Genomic DNA, 23,764 nt, shown 5'->3' with positions numbered 1-23,764 from the left:
TGTGTGATTTCCTATTTAACATGACTTAAAGACAAGTACAAACTCAAATATCCCCTTAAATAATACAATGTTTAAAACTTTTAAAGGTAAATAGTTTTGAATGAAAAGGCCTTCACCAGATGACACCTGTGTAAGTATCTTTGGAGACACATATTCTCTCTCTCTCTATGTTTCAGTAATTAAAAACAGACTTCTGATTCTGATATTTGGAGGAATACCTTTTGGTTGAAAAAGTCATGGCTTTTGGGTTTTAAACAATAACAGTTATCGGACAGGATATTCCTGGCTGCTGTTTTCTTTATTGTGTTACATGGGTTGGCACATCTTCACTGAAGTCTGGATGAGTGCAGCCAGTGTGACTGATTGAATAGTTGAGATTGTGTGTCATGCTAGCTGTTCCAGAATGAAATAGATTGGTGGAGAAAAAAATACAAATCTGACAGGATGGAAATTAGGGAGATTCTTGCTCTAATGCTTCACCAAAGCACTTCTGCATTAAACTTAAATTCATGTCCTTGAATTTCAGCTTTGAAAATACTTTTCAAAATCATTCATTTTAATTTTCTTGAGTCATGTAGGAAACATACACACAGGATGGGACAATGGGTTAGATTTGGAGCAAAAAAAGGGGCTCTGGTCTATGTTTCTTCTCAGAACTATACACTCTCACATCAAATGCACAGGGAAGTATTTTCTATGGATTAACAGATACAAGAATATAATTTAAAAAACTGAAGTAATACTGTATGAAAACATGACTTTGTATATTAATCTCACTTTGGGAAAATATATCTCAACAGTGCAGAATCTACCGTCGAAAATTAATTAATTTAAACATGTGGGTTTAGATCTTTGATTTTTAAGGTTTTATTCCTCTTTTCAAGATCAGCAGGGACACATGGACACAGGGACACAAATGGAAATTGGGCTTCAAGGCATTCAAGACAGAAAACAGGGAGGCGTCACAATCTGAACAAACTCCCCAGCGATGTGGCTGAAGAGACAATTTGGGAACATTTAAAAATAGACTGGATAGGATCTTTGTATCACTTAGTTATTAATGGACACCAAACGGACACGATGGGTCAAATGGCCTCCTCTCGTTTGTATACTTTCTTATGTTCTTTATGCCATCAATAGTAAAACCAAGCTGGATAAAGGCAGTTCAGTTAGAAGGTACACAGGAACACGATCACCTCAGTATGGTTTAGTATTTCCAGACTCCAGTTTCCAGGGTATGTATGCAAGAAATGTCCTTCACACTATGGGTTTAAATGTCAGCTTTACTGTGAATGCAGTGTATTGACAGTTTCAACATGTCTCCTTTGAAAATAAATGACTAGTGCTCGGCCCTCAAATATCCTGTTCTTGTGTAAATTCCAAGTCATAAAAAAGAATTAAAGGCATTTACATGATTTAATCATTTGAAGAAAATAGTTTTTTCCCCCCTTCTTAAAATAGTCAGATCCCGGTTTCATTACTATAAAATTGATTCGAATGTCATGCTTGTATCATTAGGAATGTAATTCAAACAGCATTCATTTGAGGAGGGATATTTATTGCATATTATTTTTAATGTGTTTCTTATTGTGATTTGAGACCTAGGTGCGTATATGTTTTAGTTTTTTCTTGTGGGTGTTTTTAGTTGGGTTTTTTCTATCTATTTAAATAAACTAATCAAAATAACCCATACCCCAACATTTTTCAAACACAAAGACTTACACTGTAAGAAAGAGTGTAAGAGTGAAACATGAGGCCCTGTGAAAACTGAAGATTAAGCAGAAGACCCAGGTGGAGCTAGCGTGACCCTTCCTTTTCCATTCATGTTACTGCCAGGTCCCATCACAATGAAAATGGGTGGCCTTGTTGGTCCCAATTGTCTTGTTTAGGTTTGTTGTTTATATTCAGTTTTCAACCTCATCCTCATCTTTCCCCCAAACTAGAATCTATCTGCAGTTCAGTGTAGCGCTAACATGCCTTTAACAAACACCTCCACCTTCAAAGCTGAACAAGATAGGACTCAAGCTGGCTGCGTTCGTGTTGCTCCGGCAGTCATTGCTGGTTTATACAAGAGGCTTAGCTATGCATCAGCTGTGACTGATCTGGAGTGGCAACTCTTTCAGTCGAGGGCTCGGGGAACTCTTGCACAGGTGAAGGTAAGCGAAGCTCAGTAATATCAGATGACACTTCCAACAATCACTTCCTTACAAAGTGCAAACACAAAGCCAGTCACCTGTCAGCATAAACTCCGTCGTCAGACGGAGATGACATTACAAGGGAAAAACAAAACCCATCTGTGAGACCTTTCTTTCTTCTTCAGGTTTTTTTTTTTTAGACAAAATATATAACTCCTTAATAAAAAAATATCTGGGAACTACTAACCAATCTGAATTTGGACAGATGTAGCTTTATGACACTGTTTCAGACACACAGCGATCGGATCATTCCACACAGAAAGCTTAGATTTCTGTTTTTACAGTTTATACTTCTCTGCGTCCTAACAGTTTATCCAGGATAGTGACTATAGAACAGTAGGTAATTTATCGGAGGCATATTTTCAACAGGAACCCGGCCTTGGGAAGAAGTAGGCTACTGTTATTTAAACACAAAATAGGCTATACTGATACCAGAGCTCAGTTTACATATGGGATGGACAATACAGATTAACATAAATGTTTTTCTTAACTTAAAAGACAACTAAAAGTTTAACTTTTAATAAATGATATCAAACTATGCAGATTTAATGTAATGCAAATGGAGAGAGAAAAATTATCTGAATACAAAAAATGTCAAGTTAAGTTATTCCACAGCAAAAAAATAAAATATATAATAATAAGATAATCTTTGCAATTAAAGATCAAACTCAGTCTTTTGAAACTTGATACTTCTACATCCTGGGAATCTGACATACACAAATCAAAAATCCATAAAATTCATAAAAGGCACAAGTATATTTACTGTAGTCAAGAGATATGCTTAGACAAGATGGGACCAAATAAGAATGTACTTTGAAAATGTCTACAGTTCAATAGAGAGAGTGTTCTAGCCCATGGAAGTGTTCAAAACTTCAGCTGAAACCATACAGTAGCAGATTGTTTTGTTCTTTTAAATTAGTTGAACACATTAGCATTACAAATATACATGCAACTTCATAAAGTGTAGCATGCATCACATTTAAAAAGGTTGCATGTGTTCGGAAAATTAACATGATTCATAAGGAAATTAAACACAACTTGACTGATTCTTTGTAAACCGGATACAGAAGGATAAATACTGCAGATTTTAGAATAATGGCGAAATATTTCACAAGACGGAAGACAGATGCTGACTGATCATAAAGCACTTTAGTGAGTGAGCATGTTTAAGATCACATTTAACAAAGGGTATAGTACAATTTAAGTCTTGGCCCTGAGACTCAGAGCACCGGAGATGCATCATATTCTGGGAGAGTAAATAGCACAACCTTATTTCCAAAAGCGACACCTCTGCAGAGAAATGCATTACAGCTGGGTTTTCTCAAGATCAAATTTGAACATCCAAAGAGCAGAGACTGGATTAACCTTACTGCACTCACTGAGACCCTCAGATCCACATGCTTGTACAACTATAGAAATAGTGCCCTCCAGAAGAGATAATCAGCTATTTTTATGTTTACTGTCTTCTGTCTATTCCAGTATTTTTAAAAACTCAGCTCTTTAGCTCCTCTTCACAGCTACTGGGCTAGATGCTTTAAGATACAAATGTCGATACGTACAGTTGATCTGTCGCCCTGCACATAATATGTAACAGTCAGTTTCTTGTGTTTTTCCAAAGTACAGGACAGCTTTGCTGTTAATCATTTAATTCTGTAAATCTAATTTTACAACAAAAGCCAAACCTGTCTGGATTGTTTCACAGCAGCGTGGAGTAGCATTTTAGCCTCTGGACTCTGGAGCCGAGGGTCGTGGCTTCAATCCCAGGTGGGGGACACTGCTGTTGTACCCTTGAGCAGAGCACTGTACCTAGATTGGTCCAGTTAAAACCCAGCTGCATCAATGGGTAATTGTATGTAAAATATAATGTGATATATTGTAATAAGTGTAAGTCTTCTAAGAAGTGTAATACTAATAATGCTTTCTAAAGTCCATGACAATGCAAGACAATGTGGTGTAATTCATTTCCTGTTTACCGTTTTATAATCTTGTATTATATCTCAAGGGTTCAGTCACCAGGGAGTGGGGGGTGGACTCTTGCTGGACTGGATGGGCTCCCCCATTTAAGAAACATTTCTAAAAAATCTGCCCTGGTTATGAACCCCTAGTCTAAATAAACACACACAGCATATAGTGGGATTAATGCACATTCCTTGTCCATAGTAATGTTAATGAGTCTTCTCTATTGGTGACTTACATTTTTAAATATATTTACAAAAAATACAGGTCTGTTAGTATTCTGCTTACTGGTGTTATTTTATTGAGACATTACTGACATCATTTCTCTAGTAGTTTATACACAACTGTTAACATTCTTTATGCAACTGTTGTACAGTATATAGAACAATCACAGTCAAAATGAAAAGGTAGATAATGGGAAAACTATTAGGATGCCTAATATTATAATACCCACAGACTGTGAGAAACCATCAATTTCCATTAAGGAATTAAGCTGAAAGGGTGCTGGTGTTACTATGCAAACAACAATGTTTTGGTTCTTTTTAAATCTGTATCAGTAGCAATGTATATAATATCCCTTGCTTCAGCACACAACAGCTGGAATAAACTTGTAAAAGTTTAAAACCATGCTGGCATAAACTGAGACACAAGCATAAGTCATTCTGAAATAAATCTCGAACTTTAAACAGTTTTTGTTTTCCTACTGCAAATATATTGGGAACAGTGCATCAGTTTGAGTACATGCAAAAAACTATGATTCCAGATCCTAAAGGCACAAAACAGGTCTGTAAGGTTCTAGATCAAGAAGGTATGTAACAGGTACGCCTATGTATGGTTCAGGCAACGGGTATGATTTTGTAATTCCATAAACGCCTACTTCCCCATAATAATAAAAATGTGTTTTAATCCTCGTATTGTTTCCTAAAGACAAAACCCTATGAGAAGAAGGCACACAGACACAGGGTTTCTGCCCTCCTGATCCCTGAGCGCTCTCTCCAGCAGCATTGCTTTGCTGCACTTTTCTGAGGCGCACAGCTCATCACAAGTGTCTGAACACAAGCACTGCACAATCTATAAACTAGCCCCCTCTATTACTACCTCCACCACCACCTTACACATCTTACAGGAAACTGCAAGAGACCTTCATCTAGATAGCAGCCCAAACCAAATTCACAGATTACTGCAACACCATCACACAACGACAACTAATCCCCAGAAATCCCCTAAAATGAACCTGTCCGACACTCTAAAGTGATGGTGGCTCACAGTTATACACTCACCTAAAGGATTATTAGGAACACCTGTTCAATTTCTCATTAATGCAATTATCTAACCAACCAATCACATGGCAGTTGCTTCAATGCATTTAGGGGTGTGGTCCTGGTCAAGACAATCTCCTGAACTCCAAACTGAATGTCTGAATGGGAAAGAAAGGTGATTGAAGCAATTTTGAGCGTGGCATGGTTGTTGGTGCCAGACGGGCCGGTCTGAGTATTTCACAATCTGCTCGGTTACTGGGATTTTCACGCACAACCATTTCTAGGGTTTACAAAGAATGGTGTGAAAAGGGAAAAACATCCAGTATGCGGCAGTCCTGTGGGCGAAAATGCCTTGTTGATGCTAGAGGTCAGAGGAGAATGGGCCGACTGATTCAAGCTGATAGAAGAGCAACTTTGACTGAAATAACCACTCGTTACAACCGAGGTATGCAGCAAAGCATTTGTGAAGCCACAACATGTACAACCTTGAGGCGGATGGGCTACAACAGCAGAAGACCCCACCGGGTACCACTCATCTCCACTACAAATAGGAAAAAGATGCTACAATTTGCACAAGCTCACCAAAATTGGACAGTTGAAGACTGGAAAAATGTTGCCTGGTCTGATGAGTCTCGATTTCTGTTGAGACATTCAGATGGTAGAGTCAGAATTTGGCGTAAACAGAATGAGAACATGGATCCATCATGCCTTGTTACCACTGTGCAGGCTGGTGGTGGTGGTGTAATGGTGTGGGGGATGTTTTCTTGGCACACTTTAGGCCCCTTAGTGCCAATTGGGCATCGTTTAAATGCCACGGCCTACCTGAGCATTGTTTCTGACCATGTCCATCCCTCTATGACCACCATGTACCCATCCTCTGATGGCTACTTCCAGCAGGATAATGCACCATGTCACAAAGGTCGAATCATTTCAAATTGGTTTCTTGAACATGACAATGAGTTCACTGTACTAAACTGGCCCCCACAGTCACCAGATCTCAACCCAATAGAGCATCTTTGGGATGTGGTGGAACGGGAGCTTCGTGCCCTGGATGTGCATCCCACAAATCTCCATCAACTGCAAGATGCTATCCTATCAATATGGGCCAACATTTCTAAAGAATGCTTTCAGCACCTTGTTGAATCAATGCCACGTAGAATTAAGGCAGTTCTGAAGGCGAAAGGGGGTCAAACACAGTATTAGTATGGTGTTCCTAATAATCCTTTAGGTGAGTGTATTTTAGGAATGAGCAATTCAAGTCTTTGTCAATTGTAAAATACTGCAACCCTGTTTTCTGGTTTATTTACGGGTTTATGTCCTCAAAATAATCAGATCAACAAATCAGGTAAAAAACTGCTCTGTCAACTAGTTTATAGAACTGGTTTGGGTGCTCCGAATGATCCAATCTACCTGCAATGTTTACGCCCGGTGAGTGACTGTACACTGACGAGCTTTGGCATAAAACTAAAGAGGCTAAATAAGAATCTAACAGTCTACTAACAAGCAGCAAGACACCACCTGAATAGACCTTCTCTGACTCCAACAATCAGAACCCGAGCCAGATTAGTTTATTCTGCTGCTGAGAAAGTTTTTTTTTTTTTTTTTGGAGTGAATATCAATACATGGATGAAAATCAGGAGAAACATAAGCTGGCAAAGGTTTAAAACGTGTGACTTAATTGTTTAAGAAAAAGGTTACAGGGTCATAGAATGTGCTTTCACATAAATGAGCATGAATTAGGAGGGGACAGAGTATCTGACACAGGAAGACAAGGCTATGGCGAGTTCTGCTGTAGGTTTTGAGACGCTTTCGTTGCAATTCTCTAAGGAATGTGGGGCGACAGCAATAAGCTCATTGTTCCCTCCTCTCCCTGCCTTCAGATACAGCCCTGTCACTCAAAAGAAAACAATCTATTTTCTACAGCCACCAAACATAATATACATTAAATGCCTTGCAGGTTCCTGTAACCCAAACACTCCATTCCCTTGGTGTCAGGGCAGACGGCTGATTGCTTAAATACACATTACACTGCCCTGATGTTTTCTTCAGAACAACATTCAGCAATTATTTCTCACACCACCTAAACACCTAGTGATGATTTGTTGAAATCCCAATTTCTTTTTCCAATCTGCTAGTAACCGACATTTGGGTTTACATAGAGTACAAGATCTTTATTTGCCTGCTTGTTTTGAGGCATTCGCTTCATCAATCAAGCAAGAGGAATTTATTTTCAACTAAACAATTCTTTCTTTAAAAGCTTCAATACATGTTTTCACTCCTAAATCTACTTATCACTTTACTGAATCAGATGGGCAATTACAGTCCTATTTTCCATGGTACAGTACTATTTGAACAGGGCTATTACACTATGGTTGTAAATGATAACAAACATTCTCATTAAAACTGCAAAAAGGCTTCACAAATCTAAACATTGGGATTAATCTCTTACCTACTGAGGGGAAAGCTTTCCAGTATTGTTAATAATTCACGTTAGTAAAACAGAGCAGCCTGTCTTGTATGCCATAACGATTTCTCAGTAGGAGACCTTCAAAAGGAAACTGAAAATTAGGTTTAAATCACCAATTGAAGGGCCTTTGCTGGCAATGCAATAAAAGTTTATTAAAATAAAATGAATAAAAAAAAATAGTATTACATACCATGGCTATCAGGCTTTTGAAAATAATAATACAATTATAATTATCACCATCACCATCAACACTATGTTAAGGGTTGATTAGATTCGGTGATAATGCCATTTGTTAACAGTCTTTGAGCTAATTGACACAATGGTCAGTCAGGAAAGGACAATGTCCACGACTAGTACAACACTACATATTTGCTACCTTTCGATTATTTATTTTCTTTGCCATAATGCCAGCTGAAGCATTAAATACAGCAAACACCTATGTATTATCCTAAATAGCACATACAGTTAAAAAGAGTCCAGCCCCTACAGCTAAAACCTCACCTGTTTAGGGAATATCTGAAGGCAGTTTCTCAGCTTTACAGGAAGTTGTCCTTCCAAACTGGAACACATTTGTTAGCAATTACTTTAAACATTAACTTTTGTACAGCAGTCACATTCTTTTCAAGTGACAGCTTTGGTATCCCAGTGAATATTCCTGACCATTCACTGGAACAGGAGGACACACAAATGCTAATCTACAATGAACGTTGGGATACTGAAATGATTCACAAATAGCCTCCTGCCAATTACGTATCTGGTGTAGTAACAGTGGGTAATTAAAAATAAATAATCTAAATTGGATTGTTTGTGTGATCCTGAAGATACGAACACAGCTTTGGCATCACATTACTTGTTTACTTTGTATTTTATGATAAGGAAGACACAAGAGCAGCCTGGGTTGATGTGTTCACCAGAATGCGTGCGCCAATACGTTGCACAGATGGGAAAAAAACTGACTGCTCTCACAATGCAGTTTTTTTTTCCCCCAACTCCCAGAATTTGGCCCGTTTGCCTGTTCTCACACATCATCCTTCCCTTGGTATTTATCTTATTACAGCCATGCATCACAGAAGCCTTAGCAATAACAAAAGCACATCAGCCTCTTTCAGAGCTGATTAGTTTCTTGAAGGTGGGAAGCGAAGCATGTTTTTAGATGACACTGCATTAACTGTAACAGCCTGCACCTTTCCTGTAGCTGCAGGCTCAACTGCTTTATACTGGTTGGGGTTTTATTTGGCATTTTTGCTACTTCTCAAAATAACGCAGAAAGATATATTTAATTTGACAAAAGTAAGCACAGCATATATACATAGTTGAAAGTGCTGGGGTGTATCCAGTTTTAATGTGTGCCTTGTTGTGTAATGGCTTTGCAGATAAATCAATAATAGCTAATGATCTATTGAATTATGATATCGGCCATCAATGGTATCAGGTTGAAGGCGTTTTTTGTTTTCTAAAATAAACTCCAAAACTCCTTAAGGCTCTTTTTAAGACAGAAGTTGGATTAACCACTACTATAGACTTCCAGAACATTGGACGGATAGATAAAGAGAGGCAGTGAGGCTGATGAAAGAAAAAATAAATCACAACAAAGAATTTGTTGGAAGGTTTCTACGAAGTAAATTAAGAAAGGCGCTTGCTTCTGTGCATAGACCAGAGCTTATTTGGGTATTTTGATGTTGGATGTGCTTGTGGAATGATTGCAATTCCAATATGTCATTAGTGTCATCTACCTTCTGGCTGGAGTTACTGAAAGACTCAATTAATTCAAGGTGTTGATTGATATCAAGAGGCTATAATACATTTGTGAATTTGTCCTGGCACTGGCAAATTAATCGAAATTAACTGCTCCGGCAAATCTTTTCTCTTACAGAGCCAATTACTTCATATTTATGAAAACAGTGCAGAGGAAGTAGAAGCAAATCACAAACACAGAACATGTACACTATTTGAACATGTTAAGACAGGCACTTACACACCTGTAGTTCAGAGGTGTATGACCTGTTTTTTCAATATGATTAACTGAGAAACATGCAGTAGGATGCCAACTGAAATCATCTCTGTGCAAAAGATCAGCATCGGCCTTTTGCCTGCAGCCCAGCCTGCGGGAGGCCGCTGTGATTGGGCGGAGTAGAGCAGACCGGGGGATTACTGGTTTTGCTCATGCTGGCCAGAGGGATATTGAGCTCCTACATACCAGTGCAATCTGTGTCAGCCCTCCTGTTTATAACTAGGTCCCAATAGTTCACACTTTGAGAACATTCCCAATGAAAGTGAGCAAAGAAATTAGCTGCAGTATTTTGAAGACAAGAAGAAAGGTTAACTGTTAAAGTCTAACATTCTGAGGTTTCAAAGAGTAGCCTACATATTTATGTATCTCCATATCTGTGGTACACATATAGACACTCATTATGTTGTAATGGTATGTGTTTTTATGATTATGGAAAATGGATGTATGAATGGATGTGCCCTTATGAAAGTTTATCAGATTATGCAAGGTATGACAAAGCATTTTTTGTGCTTGGCTATTGTGTTCCTGGGCTCGTATCATTGCATCAATTATGCCATTTTACTTTCCTAATCTTTACATATGCTGTAGAAAAACCTGTTGTCAGGGTGTCGAAAAAGAAAGATCCTGGGACTAAACATTCAAAGACGACACTGTCCTGTTTTGTCCTAATATAGGCATAAAAGCAACACTTTAGCAATAAAGAAGAATTTGATGGTCAGTATTGATGGTTATCATTATTCATCATAATAATTCACCTCGCCAATGCCTTGAGGCAATGTACACTGTAGCAGTAGAATAAGCAAACGTATGAGTGAGAGATGGTGCTATCCGCAGCCAATAACAGTTGAAAATATACTATCATAATTACTTTGAGAAAAGCATGGTAGTAATGTGGTGAAGTTAAGAGGATTTCATTGAGTAATTCACATATTATACAGTTCAATGGCAATTATCATGGTTCACTACACAGTGATCACTAAAGCATTACCATAGTTTCAGAGTAACATGTCATATCTAATGGTAAATCACCACTATAGTAATATATACAGCAATAAAATAAGAGACCACTGCAAATTCTTCTTAAATCAGCATCTCTACATGTACGGCAGCCATTCCATTCCATTCATATTTTTATTTGGAATTTCGGAGAAATTTTGTCAGTAGTTTATAGAACAAAACAAAATTGTTCATTTTACCCAAACACATAGTAAAACCAGAGAAACGGATAATTTTGCAGTGGTCTCTTATTTTTTTATATATATATATAGAGTGAGGGAAAAAAGTATTTGATCCCCTGCTGATTTTGTACTTTGCCCACTGACAAAGAAAAGATCAGTCTATAATTATAATGGTAGGTGTATTTTAACAGTGAGAGACAGAATAACAACAAAAAAATCCAGAAAAATGCATTTCAAAAGTGTTATAAATTGATTTGCATGTTAATGAGGGAAATAAGTATTTGACCCCTTCGACTTAGTACTTGGTGGCAAAACCCTTGTTGGCAATCACAGAGGTCAGTCATATCTTGTAGTTGGCCACCAGGTTTGCACACATCTCAGGAGGGATTTTGTGCCACTCCTCTTTGCAGATCCTCTCCAAGTCTTTAAGGTTTCGAGGCTGATGTTTGGCAACTTGAACCTTCAGCTCCCTCCACAGATTTTCTATGGGATTAAGGTCTGGAGACTGGCTAGGCCACTCCAGGACCTTAATGTGCTTCTTCTTGAGCCACTCCTTTGTTGCCTTGGCTGTGTGTTTTGGGTCATTGTCATGCTGGAATACCCATCCACGACACATTTTCAATGCCCTGGCTGAGGGAAGGAGGTTCTCACCCAAGATTTGACAGTACATGGCCCCGTCCATTGTCCCTTTGATGCGGTGCAGTTGTCCCGTCCCCTTAGCAGAAAAACACCCCCAAAGCATAATGTTTCCACCTCCATGTGTGATGGTGGGGGTGGTGTTCTTGGGGTCCTCCTCCTCCAAACATGGCGAGTTGAGTTGATGCCAAAGAGCTCGATTTTGGTCTCATCTGACCACAACACTTTCACCCAGTTCTCCTCTGAATCATTCAGATGTTCATTGGCAAACTTCAGACGGGCCTGTACATGTGCTTTCTTGAGCAGGGGGACCTTGCGGGCGCTGCAGGATTTCAGTCCTTCACAGCGTAGTGTGTTACCAATTGTTTTCTTGGTGACTATGGTCCCAGCTGCCTTGAGATCATTAACAAGATCCTCCCGTGTAGTTCTGGGCTGATTCCTCACCGTTCTCATGATCATTGAAACTCCACGAGGTGAGATCTTGCATGGAGCCCCAGACCGAGGGAGATTGACAGTTATTTTGTGTTTCTTCCATTTGCGAATAATCGCACCAACTGTTGTCACCTTCTCACCAAGCTGCTTGGCGATGGTCTTGTAGCCCATTCTAGCCTTGTGTAGGTCTACAATCTTGTCCCTGACATCCTTGGACAGCTCTTTGGTCTTGGCCATGGTGGAGAGTTTGGAATCTGATTGATTGATTGCTTCTGTGGACAGGTGTCTTTTATACAGGTAACGAGCTGAGATTAGGAGCACTCCCTTTAAGAGAGTGCTCCTAATCTCAGCTCGTTACCTGTATAAAAGACACCTGGGAGCCAGAAATTTTGCTGATTGATAGGGGGTCAAATACTTATTTCCCTCATTAACATGCATATCAATTTATAACTTTTTTGAAATGCGTTTTTCTGGATTTTTTTGCTGTTATTCTGTCTCTCACTGTTAAAATACACCTACCATTAAAATTATAGACTGATCATTTCTTTGTCAGTGGGCAAACGTACAAAATCAGCAGGGGATCAAATACTTTTTTCCCTCACTGTATATATATATATATATTATTAGTGTATATACACACACACACATATTTTTTTTCTCTTTTTGTTGTTGTAAAGCTCTGGTCTTTGTAGGTAAAGAAAATCTAGGAGCAGATGTGTGTAGGTCTTTCATGACCTGAGACAGTTTCATGTTACATCATACTACATCAGTTACTGCTTCAACGCTACATGTGAGTCCCATTTTACTAAATAAAACAAACCAGCTGCATGAACCGTCTGTAGAAAAGCTTGTGATTCTGCTTCTTAGTCAATATGGAACAAGCTGTGAAGCTCACGTGTTACTTCTCAGTTTTCTTTTTCAACCCAAAGGGAACTATCCACCAAGTTACTACTAAAGTTACGTGTTTGCATTGCTAAGCATTAATCAAGGATGAGTATTAAAAAAATTAAGTAAGTTAAACAAAACTTTCCAAAATGAGAAGCTAGAAACCACGTTTAAAGCTCTGTATCTGTGAAAATTGGATTAACAGGGTTTTGGCCATATACAGAAGCAGAAGTGCCAGGAAAATAGATTGTAACATTTACAATCCTCATGTTTTTTTTACCTGTGCCTTTTACCATATGCCTTGCACCTAATAACAACCTAAAATATCTGGTATTGTATACACGTACATAAACAAATCATTAATAAATGCAGTTTAAAAACATGTGTGTAGTCATTACAAACAGAGAAGAACTATAGTTAAAGGCCTGTATTGCGCTGTTGCCTATATACAACATAATTAAGCAAATAATTAAGATATTGCAATCTTAATTTCCACAGTTGTGAGGTTGTATTTAAATAAACCTTTTCTATGTATTTTATGTAATCAAGAAAACCTAAATTTCCACTAAACAAGCTAGCATTCACTCTTTAGACAATTCACTTCTCTGAAAAGCACTAGGTTACAAAGCTACAAACACAAACTGTCAAGCACTATCATGCAATACTGAATCTACACAGGTTTTTCAGTCACAGCTGTACAAAGGAGGAATTGCAGTAGCTTTTTCATGATCACAGTTAGATAAACTGATGTGTTGACATTAAACAGACGTTTACATCAACCAGCTCCACTCTGTAAACACACTGTATGCTTCCCTGCAATGTCTAAAACTGTGGAACCTTTAAGAGTTGAGTTTGTCTGGGAAACGATTTCACCTGAATCATTTCAAAATAATTTTCAACATTGTGATTAATTCCAATTGGTCTTCGAAGCCCTTTCTGTTCCTCATAAAGGAGCCCACTTCTGTTTCCACCTGCAGCACTGACAAAAGATGAAACCTTTTGCACATCTTTTTTACAGGAGAGTCAAACCACAGGTGGCTTCTAAACCTGCCAAGCAAGTCTAAAGTGATGCACTTCTAAACCGTGAAAGGCATCATTTATATCACCTGTTTTTTCCTCCTGCATGCTATTTTGTGTGCCATTTCACATTATATTATCTATGTCTTAATGGATCTCTGTTTGTATTCTGCTACTTATGTGTAACACAGAGTATGACTGACAGTTTCCTGCAACAAAGCACACCATTTAAAATGACTGGGAGAAAAGTCATGGTGGCTGAATACAAGAAAATGAGGTAAGGAAAACAAACTACATTAGGACAGTTTAAATGGAGTGTAGGAGCTTAAGGTTTAATGCTTATAGAAAACTGTTTAAAGCTATTTGATAATGGGGTATCCTAGATATTAATGTCATGTTGTTTTTAATACTTAAATACCTGACATGACATGTAGTAGAATGTTTGTTTGCTTTTTATACTTTGAGTAATATTCCCCAAACATTTACCATCCTATTATGTAAACCGATTCAATCACGAAAACAGAATGCAGTTGTTCAAATGTCACACCAATTGCTGAATACGATTACAGGAGCAAGTACAGCAGGGTTGTGAAAGCTATAGTGCTGCTTTTAGTGATTCATTGTTCACTTCCTGACACATTTTAAATCCACCACACTCACTTTAACGTCAGCCTAACATGCAGTGTAGAGGTGCATTCTCCAGGCTGCGTGTCTGTATTACGTAATTTTTGGCAGAAAAAACACCTTTCTCCGAAACTCTGATCAGACGCAATGCAAGCTGTGATGTCACGCAAACAGGCAGTGCCAAGTGGACACTCTCCAAGGCATGCTGATATCGGTAAAGTGAGAGCTGTAGATTAACTTAAATGCTTATTAATTTGTCAGTATGTGTACACTGAAAATAAAAATAAGATAGATGATCCTCTTGATTATCTTGCTGGCTATTTATACACTGCCTTTTGTATTTGTAACCGTGAAAGTTTATTTTTCTTTTCTGTTTTCAATACATGCAAGCTTAATATGACAGAGAATTCCTAACAAGAGATTGTTACATTGTACCTGTTAGGGGAATAACTAACTATAATATATTATGTTGTAAGTCGCCCTTTATGTTGTAAGTCGCCCTGGATAAGGGCGTCTGCCAAGAAATTAAAAAAAAAATAATAATAATAATGATAATAATAATAATAATAATAATAATAATAATAATACTGTTAGTAACAGACAGGGAGATACATTGTTTAGGTTCTACGCCCATGAATAAACAACCTGGATGTAAACATCAGGGGTTGGGTATGCAAGCTAGAAATTGACAGTATTACATATTTAGAACAGTACTAGATGTTGAGAGCTGACAGAGAAGTGGTCATGAAAGCACAGGTTAGTAAGGTCCCGATGTGGCTACTGCTGATGCCTCAGTTGACAACCACTCAAGGCTTTAACCAACAAACAAATCAATAAATAAAACATTTTTCAAAGCCAATCAGCTTCAAATGGAATTCCTGTTTATCGGCCAGGATAACAAAATCCATCCGCATTTTTCTGTATATTTATAAAGTAATAAATAAGCTAAACTAGGCTATAAAGACAGAAACATAATGCACACAGATTTATATAAATATAGTTTGAAATCTTGGGTGGACTGCAAACTTGTTTTGTTCAATCTGTTGCATCCCATCTCCCAAGCCCAAGGTCTCCATTGTGTCTTTATGATTTTTTATTATTATTTATTTTTATTTCTTGGCAGACGCCCTTATCCAGGGTGACTTACAACATAAGTGCAAACAAAGTGCAAAAATACAGAGAAGTACAAGGCATCAATCATTACAAATTCAACTTAGCTAAAACATAGCAATTCAAAATAATACATTTTACAAATTACAATTACAATTTACACAAGTACAGTAAGAGACTTCCTACATTCTGGATGGTGAAAGCTAAGTGCTGTCAGGATGTAGGGTTACAGATGAGGACTACGGGAAAGGGAGCAAGGAGGAAAACAATCAAGAACGCAAGGAGCATAATAAGCTGAAGTGTTATCTAGCAGGGATAGAGGACTAATATTACCATTTGCCAGTCCAGTTAATCCCAGAGGTGCTCTAAGATATTTAGGTCAGCATACTCAGAAGACCATTAAATATTCTAGGTTGTATTCTCCCAAAAACGATTTGAGCTACTGGTCCCAGCCTTGAGACATAATGATGTTATCCAGTAGATGAATACACAACTTCTCCCCATACAATTGCAACAGTGCTGGGCAGACTGCAATGACAGTCACATGACCTTCCCAAAAATCTGTTCCTATATACTACAGCATATTACTTATTGTGCAATACCAACCGCAATTGCAATGCTATAAGATATACTTATTTTTACATAATAATAACCTGAATCGTGTATGAAAAAATAGAAAAGTGCTTTATGTGTAGAATGTATTTTAAAACAATATTAGTAAAACAGAAAACACACTTCTCGGTTTAACACCCAGTGACATGATCAGATTTTACAACACACAGCCATTGCGTTTTTAGTGTTATCAGTGCTGTATTTAATCAACAAATGACCTATCCTTGCGTCACTGTCACACGCAATGCTTATCATTGCATTAACTACAAAACTCTCCAAATCGCCATTGCGCTATACATCTGGAAATAACTTACGTTGTGACTCTTCACAGGTACATGTATGTTCTCCAAAAGAGTTACCTGCGTATGAGTTAGTGTAATAAAACGCATGGCTGAGTGTTACATCATTGTGTACATGTTAGGTACACCAGCAGCACAGCATTTTACATGCAATTACATGTATGCTGTGTACTAGGAGGACAATGCAAGTATAAAGGGAAGTGCATCGCACACATGTCCGATTGTAATGTTTTAGGCTATAGCAAATGTTTGATTAATACTGCATAATATTGTACTTTTAAATGAAATACTTGTTTCTTAACTAAACGCAAAGCAACCCCATCTGAATAAGCCTTACCCTCCCGTGTTTTGTGTCGTGATGTCCTCTCTCGTTGTCACGTTTCTGTCGCTTCTGGGAGTTGTAGGTTTCAGTCGTGTACAGACACACTAGATTGTGCCAGACACACACGAAAATTGGGTCTTGTTGTTGTAGCGCAGATATCCGCAGTTCTACGCTGCTCCACCAATGGGATCGCAGAGATTCTGCAGACCTGCGCCGAACTGCGCAAGTCTGCGCAACACAAACGCGACCTAGAACTACATTTCCCCTGGTCAGATTCGCAGAGCAATGCATTCTGGGATCTGAAGTCGTGTAGACGGGACTAGGCTCAGCGCGGCTTGTAAGTGAAACAGACGTATAAACACATTCTCAAAGGTATTGGCACCCTTCTTTTAAAACAATGTTCAATTCAATCATTTATGTATTTAAATGTAATAAGTAAGTAAGTGATTACATATAATACAATATATTTATTTATCAAATATGTATAATTGTGCGTGTATTTATATGATTAATCAATATAATTGATTGACTGCATAAAGTAAAGGAATGGACAAATAGAATTATTTGAAATAGATGTAAATGTGGAACCTATGAAGTACTAACCCAATTTGTTCATTCATTAACTAGAGATTTCCTTGGCTTTCACTGTATATGTTTATTAAAAAATCCCTCCTGACCTTGGTTAACATTTGTTTCCGATATCATGTTTCTCTGCATCCCCCTCCAAAAAAACATACATCACATCCTTCAGAGTCTTTAAATCCAAAGCTCCCCATTTAATACATTTCAGATAAATTATATATTCCAATACTTCAATATGGGGCTTTTTCTCAAAATAAAATACCCTATTCTGTTTGCTTTGGTGTTCTCTTTGTCAGCAAATAACAGTAAGCTGATAAGTGTTGCTGAATGAATGAAAGGTAAAACCTGAGCTGTTTCAAATAGCAGACCACCAGTACACATGAAACAGCGTCAACATCAGATTATGGCCATACACCGTTTGGAAGTGGTGTCTCTGTCCTTAGGGAGCAAACAAAGGGCTTTTCAGAGACCACAAAAGTATCCTACTGTGAGGCTGAGTGGTGTTCAAAATGTACACATTGGAGAGGTTTGGGTTCGAGGAAAAATGTGCAAAACTGGTCCAGTGAGTTCCCAGCAAAGCTATGAAGAAGGCTGGACTGGAACAGTGGTGCCTGGAAGCAAATACACTGGCACTGACTCCTGCAACCTTCTCCGTTTAGTAAGGGAAGAGGAGACTTCCAACCAATACTAGTAAGTAATTAGAGTTATACTAAAATCATACAGGATGGGGTGAAGTGAAGACTGGATCATCCATGCCTCATATCACCTCATCGTGATCTTCAGATGCTGATATTAATAGGATTAGTATTCTGAGATCACATTTCCCTTACATTTCTCATGTTCTGCAGAACTGTGGACCTTTTCCCTGTTGATCTAGAATAGAACCTTTCTGACTTCTAGAAGGCTTTCATTATTTTTTGGTACCCATTTTGGAAAGTTTACATCATAATAGATCAAGTGATTTGAATGGTCTTTGATCTTAATTTGTACAGTATTATTGTTGTGTTCAAATACAATACTTGAACATGCATGTTAATGTATTTAAAGGGGATACAATATTCTTAATGCTTCCTATTAAACAAATGCAGTTTCTCTTGCTCAAAATTAATGACCTTATGCCGAGAAACTTAACTTTTTCAGACAGATTTTACCAATATCCTGAATACATGGAAGTTTCCCAAGAACCGTCTGAGTTACAGCTACTCAATTATTCATTTTTTGTGTGTGAGTGTGTTTTTGTAATTTTCCGGGCTCTGACTCTTTTAAGTAAATAGCATTGTGAGTGATTTCCAGGTTGTTGGTAAATGGAAGATTACTCACATCTGTGTGAGCCTGTGTAATGCGATTCCGCCCTAGTTCACTCTGTGAAAATCCAATGGCGTCATAGGGCTCTTTTAACACAGCCATGATGCATCACCCACAGAGCAATTCAACAGTACATTAAGTGATTATCAAATGTTTTACAGAATTGTATAGAAGAATCAGTTTTATTCATCAAGCAAGCCACATGCAATGAACGGACGCTGCGTTTGGAAAGGATGGAGTCAATATTTGTATTTGCCAGCACATGACTAGTTTTAGTCAAGACTTGACTAATATTTTTATAATTAAATAAACTATTGTCTTATTGCCTTCTAGCAATATAATTACAACTAGATGGGGCTGAAAAATGTATTTTACATACATTACATCATTGTGAATTTTCAATATTTTAGGGAAATATATGTTTTAATTTGACACAAATGTTAATTAAAAATAAATATACAAATAAAATAAATTTACTCAGATAATTCCTTCTCTTATGGATTTTTTTGGCTGTCCTGGGATTGACTGTTCAAAACATTGATTAGATCACCATGTACAACTGGGAAGGAGAATAGACAATAACACGTCATCATTGCATCACTGGCTCATAAGGCTCTCTGATGCACTTCTCTTCCGTTCTGTTCTGTTCTCTAACTCCACACATGTGTGTGTGTGTGTGCACTTCCACTCACAATGAAGCAACAGCAATCAACTATTGGGCACCTGAACTTAGCTTTAATTCAGAAAATGTAACTTTGAAATGTTTTAAACAGTTATGCAATTGGAGGCTTATTTCCTACACGCACAACATCTATCACTATATACATATTCACCTCAGTGCAGTGTTAATATCTTATTTATTATGTTTATGTATTTATTTATTTATTAGCAGACGCCCTTGTGCAGGGCGCCCCTCATTATGCACATTACAGTTATTTGTTTTATGTGATTAGTGTTTTTTTTTTTTTTTTTAGTACAAATAAACAAACCATAGTCATTATTACCAGAATCATCACATTGCAATACATTGGGCTTATAAGAAATGAAGGTGATTAATCATCTTCTGAGGTGAAGTCGAAAGAAAGCATTGAAAAACGCAGTTTCTTTTTTTCTTCTTCTTTTTTTTTTTTCTCAGAGCAATACTCCTAACACGAATGTAATTATATTATGTTCCAGAGAAACGGGCAATGCTGTTGATGACACAACTCTAACACCTGTTCAGTTGAAAAAACAACTAAAAAACAGAGCCCATTAAAACAAGCTGAAAAAGCATGCTGTTTAAGTTTACAATGGCTTGATTTAATCCTGACCTGCATATAGCTGGCATGATGTTTGCCATTAATGGTGCTAAAATAATAACACAAACGGGTTCTTTCACTGAATTTTAAAAACGCATTAAGATTGAACTCATACATTTGAATTGCAAACACTGACAAACCATCATCAACTCAATTAACCTTTTTTCCGTTCAAAGGGACAAGAATATAAAATTGCATGGTACTCAGTATTTTCTCCCATTGATTAAAACATGAATTTCTTATTACATTAAAAAAAAAAATTACAGAATCTACTAGCTAAATTGTCCTCCAGTTCACACGACCTCATTGAAGTGTGGAGCCCCCCAACAACTTTTTGTATCATATCATAATCCAATAGATATTTATATTTTTTTCAATTTGTGCTAATCCTTTTTATTTATAATATAATAATAAAAAGCACTGACAAGGGGGTATTTAAAGTGCAATGGTTTACAATTAACTTCAGCTCAGATTACAAGAAACATAATCTATGTGCTTGTTACACTTCATTTCTCATTCATTCCTATGTCATAAATGGGCTTGTCAAGAAGAAATGCTTGTTTTAAAGTGTCTGTGAAATGTGAACCAGCGGCTGGTGAAAAAAAACAAAAAAAAAAAAACAGTGATCGATGCGATAGGCATTTGATTAACTTCAAACTCCCTCGGCTTTCTCCATTGCAACTTTTGCAGGGACCCCACAGACATGTTGGCTATTAGCTGAAGAAGACCTGCTATTTGGCTCAACTTTTGAGCCAAAAACAACTACAGATCGGAGGGGGTTTAGTTGCAGACACCCTCCTCCTGTATTTCTACAGAGGCCGGCCTCCAAACCAGACTCCTGGATGAGATTTTCGCATATTTTCCCCACTGATGAACTGGGCTAGTAATGCAGGAGACAGCGACTCTGACAGTGGCTCAAGATGGCAGATTTTTATTGAGTTCAGAGCTGAAATCTCGCTTCATTTTTTGCCATGAATAGCAGGAGTCCTTGCACCGATGGCCCCCATGTACGAAGGTAAGCCACCTGAATGGCACAGCCTGCATGCCCAAAAATGTGATCGTGGGTGCTGATTATTATTGTAAGTTATACCTATTTCTCTAGCAGAGCTTTGCAAATCCCTTTTGTATATGTTCGCTTGACAGGTATGTCGTTGTGAAATGCTTTAGCCCCCTCTCTCTCTGTCTCTCTATGATTGAACTGTAGATCTCAGTGTTGATTTCTAGATTTGCTTTAAAAGCTGAAAGCATCTCACTTCAGTCCCGCATTAGCAAGTCCAAAGCATTGCAGCTGAAAAGGGTTGGTGGTCTATCATTCACTCTGTGTGTAATTGTCATTTGTATTTTCTGTTTGGGTCTGGTTTTCAAGGAGATCATATATATGTATTTAACAAAGATATACATGGAATGGAATGGAATGGCATCATTTATACGCACACACACGCATATGTGTTTTTTAATCCTACTTGTTCTGACTTTGTCATGCAGGCTATTAGTATTACGCGTCCTTCCTAACCAGATACAGCAGACTTAGCTCATAGTGCTTTGCGACTGTAACTAGATACTGTATTTGTGATGCATCTTTGAAATGTCTTGGGTTTGCACAGCAGAAGAGCCATATTTTCGCAAACAGATTGTGCATGCGGATTATTTTTGTACGCACAAACCTGCGTGGTGCTGCTGGCGTGCAGGATATGTCTGTATTGCAGTATTATGGTTGTGCCGAATCTAGTGTCAGATACCGGGGACTCAGTAATGCATCGTGTTCACGGAATAAAACTTGTCATTGTCATTATTGTGAGCGAATAGACAGCCTTGTCAGGGCACTTCTATCGATCCATATATACATTGAAGTCTTGAAGTGGTTAGTTTTGTGCTGGGCAGTGAAAAATGCAATCCTGGAATGACTGCATGTACACCTTCCGACATCAGTGCTGTTTGTATGTGTTGTTGAATGCATTTATTACAAAGCATGCGTTGCTTTTCCGTGGATCACGTCACTGATGACCACTGACATAAAGGGCAGCGTTTTTATTTCAGACAGGCGGTGGTGGTGTAATTATATATCTGTAACAAAGAAGCTCACTGGATTGACCAAAGGATATTCTTTATAAATAATCGAAAGCATCCCTTCATGCCGTTTTCAAAGCATGCACCATTGCAATACATGACCAATATATTGAACAATAGCAGGGCAGGACAGCTGTTGGAAATGAAAAGTCCTATTATGCGATAGGAAGGGCCAAAAATCCTTGCTGGAATTGTCTGGATTATATGGATACAATGTTTCTCTGTCTAATTGGCTGTCCCCGCTCCCTCTGCTGGACAAAACCTTCAGCACAGCCAATAAACCATTATTGGTTAAAATAACCCCCAAAAATGCGTAATTTGTTTTATAGATCGACAAACCGATAGCTGAGTTGTAAGTTAGAAGTGTTTCCAATATATCACAAGGGTTTTGAATTTAATTTGATATACCTTTTGTTAGGAATGTGTTCACCTGGATTTTGATGAATATGAATTTGGATAGACAGGGTTTTCAGGACGAGATTATATTCACCAGTTGCCTTAGTTTTGACACTGTTGCTGTGTCGTTTTGTTAAAAGTTTCGTTAGAAATGAATAGTATATTGCATGTGTCAGTTTTCTACAGCAAGTGTTATTTATGCAATACTGAAAGTTTGTCTTTTATGTTTTTAGACATGCATGTGTTTTCATTAATTTTTGTATTGCAAAATATAATGTAGGCTTAACCATGTTACCCTCCTAAAGGGCTGACTCCTTTACAGATCCTAAAGTCAAAACTGCCAGCAAACATGAAAACAATTCATTAAAAACATCTATTTCTACAAATATGAGGAATCAAACGACCTGGAACACGTATAATTGTAACCACTTTCATACTGGCCTTGGTTCTCCTAAGGTGCTTGTCTAAGACATAAGACTTGCATTTTTATATGGCAGTGACTTCATTGTTGCTAGTTTCTGTGATTCTTTGAAAACTGACCTGTCCCAAGTGGGAAAGTCAGAAGAACTCTGCTTGAACCGCCTTAGAAGCTAATGATGACGTATATCTTCTCATGCTCAACCAAGAGCACTGCCCAGTGTTCAGTTACAACCCAAATATATAATTTGTAATTGTCTACTTTTATTGAGGCAAGGTTCAACTCCAAAATAAAAAGGCATTTTAATTGCAGAAGGCCTTGGATCACCTCCCCAGCTGTAATTGTACCATGGGACAGTTGATCACTACTATAAATCAGGTCCATTTTTCCTAAACTGATGAAATACATTTTTCCTCAGAATGCTGTAATTTGAGAAACACAATCCGGTGTATATAAGGGTAGTTTCCCCAAAACGAAGAAGCGCAAGACCGTTTTATCATTACCTTTAGATTAATTTGAATGGTTAATTATTAGCTTTATGTAGGCAGACATGTTTCCAGGTTCAGTCAGTGGCAGTTGTATTTTCAACTACAGTGACCTAAGTCCAGTGCAATTTCAGCCAGCAAGGTTCTCAAATGAGTGCAGATTCACTAGCCACCTGGCAGCACCACCAAGTGCCTCTGCCCAGCCGCAGT

General features: G+C 37.9%; 2 protein-coding genes across 11 annotated transcripts in view; one reads left to right on the top strand and one right to left on the bottom strand.

The window, feature by feature from the left end:
* tbxas1 (thromboxane A synthase 1 (platelet)) overlaps positions 1–17,127 on the bottom strand; it is a 93,701-nt gene extending 76,574 nt beyond the window's left edge. For 2 of the 4 annotated variants that reach the window (XM_066724209.1, XM_066724211.1), the window contains exon 1: positions 17,019–17,127. The gene's annotated coding sequence lies outside the window, so the exon portion shown is untranslated. Of the gene's footprint in view, positions 1–16,696; positions 16,934–17,018 lie in introns of those variants that run through there. The other 2 variants (XM_066724212.1, XM_066724213.1) reach the window with 2 other exon arrangements.
* A 3,570-nt stretch (positions 17,128–20,697) lies between these two features.
* Positions 20,698–23,764, top strand: part of hipk2 (homeodomain interacting protein kinase 2) — an 84,160-nt gene continuing 81,093 nt past the window's right edge. For 3 of the 7 annotated variants that reach the window (XM_066724203.1, XM_066724202.1, XM_066724198.1), the window contains exon 1: positions 20,699–21,203. In XM_066724203.1, the coding sequence (XP_066580300.1) occupies positions 21,185–21,203 (19 nt within the window). In that variant the 5' untranslated portion in view covers positions 20,699–21,184. Of the gene's footprint in view, positions 21,204–23,764 lie in introns of all 7 variants that reach the window. The other 4 variants (XM_066724200.1, XM_066724199.1, XM_066724201.1 and 1 more) reach the window with 3 other exon arrangements.

The sequence above is a fragment of the Amia ocellicauda genome, chromosome 15, assembly GCF_036373705.1.
Source record: "Amia ocellicauda isolate fAmiCal2 chromosome 15, fAmiCal2.hap1, whole genome shotgun sequence".
NCBI lineage: Eukaryota > Metazoa > Chordata > Actinopteri > Amiiformes > Amiidae > Amia > Amia ocellicauda.
The sequence above is the reverse complement of the archived record's forward strand: the minus strand, read 5'-3'. Positions and strand labels throughout refer to the sequence as shown.